We start from the raw sequence: 8,601 nt of genomic DNA on the forward strand, positions 1-8,601 counted from the left end.
TAAGGTTGCTCCACAACTTGCCCAGCTGAGAGAGTACATCCACGAGCTTCATGGTGACGTCGTTGACCGTAAGGAGCGTCGTCGGTTGCGCGAGATCGCGCGAGGGAAAGGCCAAGAGTACAACTTCAGCGAGGGCGATTTCGTGTTGTGGTCCAGGGTGGACACTCGCATGCGGGGTGGTAAACTGTTAGTTCGTTGGTTGGGCCCGTTCCGCGTTGTCCGTGCCCTCTCGCATTCATTCATGATCGCCCACCTGCTCACGGGTGATGAGTACGAGGTACATGGCTCACGCCTCAAGCATTACTGCGACCCGGAACTAGGCAGTACCGCTGAAATTCGCGAGCACGTTGCCGTGCAGGGCATTGTGCTAGACGTGCGGGACATCATTGGCCACCGTTATGACACGACTGCGAAGGAATGGCAGCTTCACGTTGCCTGGCGCGGCCTTGAGGACTTAGAGAATTCGTAAGAGCCATTTTTGGCAATGTATGCAGACGTTCCAGTCCTGGTGACAACGTATGTTGAATCGGTGAACATTCCTGAGTTGACAGCGATGCTGTAACCATCAATTTCAACCTGGCCCTGTCACATGTCACATTTTTCACAAGTCATAGCGATATGGCTACTTTACGTCTTTCAGATTTTCCAGTTTTCTGACATTTTTTCAAGTTTTCCAGTTTTTACATTTACCGTGGTCATCTTGGGGGCAGTGTAGTGCATGCAGCACCTGTACCAGATGACACAGCGGCAAAAACAAGTCACAAGTCACCGCGTCACAAGTCACACCTGTCACCCCGTCCCAACAGCGACATCCATCCCAGCCGCCCCTGCAGCGCAAATCCCAGTCTCCAATCGACAGCGGCGGGAAGGAACGTGAGCCTCGAGTTGGTCTGTTGCTAGCGCGCGTGCTCTCGGCCCACACGGCCAAGCAACAGCCGAGCAACAAGACAGCAGAGACCGAGAGGCACGCGCCGACAGGACAACAATGGACAGAGGCACGTGCTGGAAGGGAAGAGGCAGCGACTCAAGGGCATCGAGTTTGGCGAGAGGTGTTGTAGTGATAGCGATGCAAATGGACTGACCGACTAACTCTGAATGACACTTCACAATTTACCTTTTTGAGCTCACTTGCCATACTAAACCATCTACTCTTTAATAGCGTCGGTCTCCGTCGCAGCCACGATCACGATCTGTGCGGGCAGCTCAGCAATACTAGCGAGGTGCAGACGCGCAGTAGAAGCAGCGACATCACCTGCATCGAACCCGTTCCGTTCACTTAGACCATCGTGTGCAACCCCACGGCCAGGTCCAGGTCGCGACACCGCCACGAGATATCCGGCTGGCGCACCACATCCAACCGCTCCACCGCGTTCCATACGCCACCACGAATACACCCGAACAACCCCACTGTGCTGCAGATCCGTAATCCGGACCATCAGCGCCATATCTCACTCGCTACGCTACTGCCAGCACACCTGCACGTTGGCCCTCACGCATGTCGAACATCGGCCCGCTCAATGGCGCGTCCGTGACTTTCCGCGTCCACGGACCAGAACGCCGACCACACGGCAGCGCTGTCAAACAACGCGCCGTCCACGTCGAGCTCGACCATCGCCAGCAGTGCCTTCCTCACCTTCCCGGCTCTCCACATCATCCACCCGCTGCCGCCGCCCCGCTGTTACCGTTGCTGCATGTGTCCGCCACCCGCACGCCGCCCTTTCGCGGACGTCGCCACCCTTGCTCACCACCTCATTCACTCTGCTCCCTCACGCCTCTTCCACTCTAGCTCGCCGCCGTCGCCACCATTGCCGCCACTCCACTCGCTCGCCGTTCGAACGATCTCTCCCTCTTTCTCCCTAACTTAAAGGAAAAGTGCAATTTTAAAAAATAAATGCACACATTTTAGCAAGTACATGTAGTATTTTTGTTTAAACCACGTTTTATGTTACGGTCGGAGGTTGTCGGAGGTCGGAGATTTTATGTTATGGAAGAAGACGGATGTATAAAAAGATAGAATGTATGAACATTATAAAAAATATTAAACAAATAAATATGGAAGTGAATGATAGAGTTGAAAAGAAGTAAAGTTGGGATAGGTAATAAAGAAAAAATATTAATTTAGTAAATTAATAATGGAAATGGTTGGAAATGGTTTGAAAATGTATTTGAGAAAATTTACATGAAACAACATGTAGGGTAAAAGATCTATTGAAGGAAAAGAGTTAGGTCTACTAGACCTTAAACCGAGTTGGTCGGTGCACAAACAGAATCTAAGTATTATAGAGAAAGGCGCACGACAATTGTCAAAGACTGACCTCTTTTCCAGATGCATAGCTACGGTACTTCATCAATGAAGCAGCAAACCATCAGAGAGCTAGCCAAGGCGACGCAAGCTTGACCGAATCGTCGGATTGATCTACATAGTAGAAAGATAATATATCGAAAAAAAACTTCAGATTTGGAAAGCGCTGAGTACATTTGTAGCTTCTCAGTACGTCATGATCTATTTATAAAACTGAACTCTTCTGCCACTCATTTGGCGCCAATGCGCTGTCATTTTGGCGCCATCGCCTACATCCACTCCATTTACAGCGCTTTCAAGCTCGCTTAAGCTCCATACAGATTCAGATTGTGAGCCATTCATCTAACGCACGCAGCTTTTCTGTACATGTGCTTCTTGGAAGCTCATTTATCAATCTACCATCTCACAAGATGCCCAGCGCTCGAGCTCAAAGCGTACCCGCGAGCTGACGGAAGAAGTAGTCGAGCATGGCGTTGCTCGGCTGACCCAACTCGACGAAGCCCGCCAATCTAAACGTGCAAGGTGTGCACGTGATGCAGCCAACCACGACAACGACCCCGGAGACTCAATGTCGCCCGTGCTCGATCGGTTCGTGCTGACAGGAGAGAGACCATCATGCAAACGACAAACTTCTCAGAAGAAGGGGTCAACAGGCTCTGGCGGGTAATGGGGGAGTTCGTTATGCTTCATTGAAATGTCGGTTGCGGCAAGAAGTGCAAGCACGGCGGAAAAGACACCCTGTTCATGATGTTAACTGCACTAAAACACTGTGGCAAGTGGGATGTTTTCGCCAGCGTATTTCAAATTATTCCGCCCACATTCCAAAAACTGATAGTGAAGTTTACCGAGATGATCTCGCCGTTCTTGTACGAGCACTTCGTCGGCGACGTCAATGCAAAGTGCTGCATGCGCCAGCTAGTCACTGGGAACACGTTTTCAAATGTTCCTTGCGCGCGGTACGCGACGGACGTGACCTTCCAGCAGGCCAATATCCCGTACGGCCTCTGTGAAGGTCGCAGCATCTATTACAGCAGAAAACACAAGCTGCATGGCTACAAAGTAGAAGTTTCCGTGTTGCCGACGGGCAAAGCAATCAACTGCACCAAGCATTACTCGGGGCATGTGTCGGATATCAAGCTATTCCGCAAAAATCAGTGCTTCCACTCCCAGAACACACAGAAGTCCGAAGTGGAGAAGCGTCTACACGACGCGGGTCCTCTCGTGGCCAAGTACCCCAATGAGTGGGCGTTACCCACCGAGAAGGGATACCAGGGACTGTTATTGCATTTCCGTGCCGTAACCCCGCACAAAAAACAGCCAGGTGAGACGCTTTCGATCGAGGAGAGCGACAAAATCGCACACGATCCGTTCTTGTGGAAATTTGCTTTGGTCGTCTAACTACCCTCTGGTCTGTGTGCCCTAACAAGTATCGCGGGGCTGAATCCAGATGCGACACCTTGTTTAAGACGTGCGTCGCTCTCACAAACATCCATGTGCACTTAAATCTGCTTGGGGTTGGGGATTTCGACTCTTACCGCGACTATATTGGCCGCTTACTATCGATTGGTGAAGAGATGGCCTCTAAGCGCAAGACTTCTCAAAAGCGCTACCGTAGTCGTCGAGACCAGCGCCTCCGGAGCATGTTCCGTGTTCGCCACGAGCTGGAAGAGCCACTATCAATGTGCCATCACAGTGAGAGCAGCTCCAACGACAGTGATGAGACACGGCTTGGTCACTGAGAGCCATCAAAGCTGCACCTGTAGGAAACGAGGGTCAGTATTACAAATGCATTAGCTGTATACGGGTTCTGGCTCTGGCTTAAGTTGTATGGTGCTCAATTGCCAAAAGCGGACTAACATCGGAAATTCCTCATTCTGCTTGAATTGAATTTGCCCTCGCAATTCTTCTTTTTATATTACGATAGCACAGCACACATTTAACTGTGGCTGTTATAACGATAAGAGCTTATCAACTGGGTTTGAGATCTAGTGATGGGTAAAAATGTATAGGAGGGCATTTCCTGCCACCTTTGCCCCGCTTCTAACCTTCTAGTCGGTCCGTCTGTCTGTAAATCGATCCGTCGTTTTCCTTTCTTGACGCCTTTTCCTACCTTTTCATATGGCTACACCTGGCATATTTAATACAGAATTCTCCCATCCTACCGACCGCGCCTATCTTTCTGACTCGACCTAACTATGCAAAAATTACCAAAATAGCAAAAACGCCGTACAATTAACTCACGCCTGATTGGGCGATATTTTCCTGACTTATTTTCATTCAAAACACAAAATTGGTTTCCTAGCGACGGCGCGGCGAGGACAAAGTGCGCCGGCTGTATAATAGCAGCAGGGTAGTTTTAGATGTTTTTACGGGCGTGGGGCTCCCTGCCCTACTATATATTCAAGAGAGACCTCTCAGGATACAGTCTGAGGCTTGCCCCGAGACTCCACAGTTGTATGGGGGTTGGTAGCGATAGCAATCAGGCTGGGGTAAGTGTGACGGGGGGTCTTCAACCATGCATGCGCATATGGTCCTAGACCCACCGCGAGTGCCCACGCTCCAAAAGCGGGTGACGCGTGCTCAAACCGAAGTTGCAGCCACATGCGGAAGAGTCTTTACGGTCCCGCAATTGAGAGGTGCTCTTAACGTGTGAGCACCCACATCAAAACACATTTTGCGAGAGCTCTTCTGGCGGGGCGGAAAGGAATGTATAAGTCCGTCTCACAAGAGCACGGAGCCCAAGACCAAGTACAAGGACAGCAAGATATCAAGACAAAAAAAAACACTTTAAGAGCATGAGTGAGCCCCGCACCTGTATACTTACATAACATAGCATCAGAATAAACAGTTTTAGAGAATTTTCGGAGCTGTGTGAGTCCCGTAAGGGACTGGGTTGTTTTTGGACACCCTGTGCATACTGCTGACTTGACCTGAAGGGCGGTATCAAAGAGACCTGGGCAACCACTCAACAGGACTGAGGCAACAGCGAATCCGGGTACGCATAACACCCCAACTGCTTCAGGGGTGGCGGCCGTTGTGATCGACACAAACTCAGCGGAGCATCGGGATATTATCCTACAAACGACAGAAGGTTTCAAGCGCATCTCTGAGACGAGCGTTACCTACGACCCGCTGCAGTACCCTATACTCTTTCCGTTTGAGGAGAATGGCTGGACTTACGATATCCCGTACGTTAATAATCCCGTCGATCGCCACAGTGACCCGCAAACAATGTCCATTCGGGAATATGAGGCGTATCTGCTTTACGACCGGACGGTTAGTAATTCTCTGATCCTGTGCGGTGGACGACTAACGCGGCATACTGCGTTGACCAATGTGCCAATGCGAACAAAACGCCTGCGCTTCATAAAAAAGAACCAACTCACTATCAATTGGAAACCCTCCAGGGACTTATGGACGCGTTGCGTGGCGAGTCCGTTGAAATCCACAGAATAGCAGCTGACGACGAGGCAGCCATACGTAGGACTCGGCGTGGGAATATACGGAGCAGGAGTCGGCGGACCCAGATGCGGGTGAGCTTGGATGCAAGATCATCATATCCTCGAAGTTTATAGGTGGTCCTCGCTACATGTACCACCGCTTCTTGGATACCATGGCTATCGTCCGTCAAACAGGCGCCCCGAACCTGTTCATTACGATGACATGCAACCCGAACTGGTCTGAGATCAAGGAAAACTTACGCCATGGGGAGAAGGCATCCGACCGACCGGACAATGTGGATCGCGTGTTCATGGAGAAACTAAAAGCTCTTAACAAGGATCTCGATGAGGGCATGCTGGGGATTCAAGCCGCTCGAGTCCATGTCGTGGAATATTAGAAGCGTGGTCTTCCATAAGCGCACATACTGCTTATCCTACGTCCGAAGGACGAATCCACTACTATGGGGACGTCGATAAGCTGGCGTCCGCGGAGCTCCCGGATAAAGAGAAGTACCCCGAGCTGTATGATACGGTGACTTCCAATATGCTGCATGGACCCTGTGGTCAACAGAGCCCAAAATGCCCGTGTACGAAGAACGGAAGGTGTTCCAAGAAGTTTCCAAAGGCGCTCGCGAGCGAAACGGTGATGACCCCCGACAAACACCCCACATACAAGCGTGGTCGCCGTCGGGATGAAATTTTGTGCCATAAGGGAAACGTATGGGACAACGTGACCATCAATAAATGGGTGGTCCCGTACAATCCGATCCTGTCGCAGAAGTACAGCTGCCACATCAACGTCGAGGTTTGTGTCACGACCAAGGCCTCTACAAGTACGTCTACAAGGGCTCGGACATGACGACGATTACTATTGGAGGCGAAGAGATTCGGGCGAACGAAATTCTTCAGTATCGGCTGGAGGTATATTTCTCCGGTAGAAGCTTGCATGCGACTATTCGAGCATCCAACACAAGAATCAACACATTTTGTTGTGAAGCTACCTATCCATTTGGAAGGATTGAGCATGATTGCTTATCGGGACCAAGCCCCCCCCCCCCCACCCCCAGCTCCACAAATCGATTAACCGCGGGAACAGATCAATGCTGACGGAGTTTTTCAAGCTTTGCGCGTGCAATCCAGAAGCTGCGGCTAATCTACTGTACAAGGATGTGCCGCGGAAGTACAGGTGGACGGAACACACGATAAAAGAAGTACGTTGCCTCTGGGACGCTTAATATACGTTTCTCCGCAGGACCCGGAACGCTTCTACTTGTGGCTTCTTCTGTGTAACCGACGCTCGCCTAAGACCTTAGCGGATCTTCGAACGGCTGATAGTACTGAGCATCCTACATATCAGCAAGCAACGTTGACGCTTGGGTATTTGGAAAATGACGACGAGTGGATACATTGCTTACGCGAATCCGCCGAGGTCAAGATGCCGTACCAGCTACGCCAACGCTTCGGCATCATTTTGGTTTACTCGATGTCTGGTAATGCCAAAGATCTATGGGACATGTTCAAGAAGGAAATGTCAGAGGATTATGCACGAAGCATTGAGGAAAGAGACACAGACCTGCATAATGTACGCGAAGATGAGGCGCGTCTTCGAATGGCGGAGTACAAGGCATTTGCTGATTACTTGGCTTCAAACCAAAAATCCCTTGACATCTACGACCTTCCTCTGCTAGCCGATTACGACGATGTATCTGCTCAAGTAGACGACCCGAATACAGCGTCGGTTGATGTTGTCCAGCAAGAGATCGACGCCTTCCCCAAAACAAGCTGGAGCATGTTGCGGAGCAGGCGGACCACTTGAACAGCAACCAGAGAAATATATTTGACCAAGTTCTTGCTGCTGTGAGCAGGCCGGTTGGAGGGGAGAATCTATTCTTTTTCGATGGTCCGGGTGGAGCAGGAAAGACGTTTCTACTCGAGCAAATTTTCGCTCACGTTCGGATGCAACGTAAGGTTGCCGTCGCGGTTGCATCGAGTGGGATCGCAGCTACGCTGTTAACTGGCGGTCATACCGCGCATTCGACGTTTCGGATTCCCCTCATGCTTACAGAGACGTCGACGTGCAGCCTTTCATGGCAGATCCAGAAGGCCGAATTGATCTGTAGCGCGAGCTTGATCAATTGGGACGAAGCGCCGATGCTGAACCAAGCTTGCTTTGAGGCTGTTTACTGGTCGCTTCGAGATATTATGAAGAACAAGGTGGAGTCGTTCGGCGGAAAGGTAATGATGTTCAGCGGTGATCACCGTCCAATTCTACCTGTACGAAAGGATGCTACGCGTGCGGAGACAATTCAAGCTTTTTTAAGTCTTCCTCGCTATGGGAGTATTTGCGTCAAGTGCGGCTGACCGAGAACATGCGTGTCCGCACCGCCCCAGACGCGGCCAGTGCGGCTGAGCTAGCGGAATTCTCTGGAGTTTTACTTCAAATTGGGGACATTATCCGGTCAGCCATGAGATCGGTGATGGCGACGTATGCCTTCCACTCGACATGTGTATCATTCCAGAACGACGGTTACAACAAATTACCTCTGATGAAGAAGACGTGGGTATGGGGCCTTCCCCAAGTTTCAGGTTACTCTCTCCGGTGGATGAAGAACACGAGCGAGATATGGACGAAGTTGAAGAAGACCGACGCGTCCGCAACGTCAGTGCACTCATAGATGCGGTGTATCCGGGCATTGATACTGAGAATTTACCCGATAAATACTTCGTTGAGCGAGCCAAACTAGCCCCCACAAATGCAAGTGTTCGGCGTATCAACGAAATGGTTGCGGAACGGCTGTTAGGTGGAACGAAGGGGTATCTCTCGGTGGACAGCCTCGAAGGGGTCGCGGATGCAAATAT

The 8,601-nt window shown here is 50.7% G+C and overlaps 1 protein-coding gene across 1 annotated transcript; it reads right to left on the reverse strand.

The window, feature by feature from the left end:
- Nucleotides 1–1,276: 1,276 nt before the first annotated feature.
- On the reverse strand, nucleotides 1,277–1,612 carry PITG_12021 (uncharacterized protein; the record flags this gene model as incomplete). Its single annotated transcript, XM_002901418.1, has 2 exons — nucleotides 1,277–1,412; nucleotides 1,494–1,612. 2 exons carry the CDS (start codon nucleotides 1,610–1,612, stop codon nucleotides 1,277–1,279), a joined length of 255 nt encoding a protein of 84 aa, XP_002901464.1.
- Between the last annotated feature and the right edge of the window lie 6,989 nt (nucleotides 1,613–8,601).

The sequence above is a fragment of the Phytophthora infestans genome, genomic scaffold (assembly GCF_000142945.1).
Source record: "Phytophthora infestans T30-4 supercont1.21 genomic scaffold, whole genome shotgun sequence".
NCBI lineage: Eukaryota > Oomycota > Peronosporomycetes > Peronosporales > Peronosporaceae > Phytophthora > Phytophthora infestans.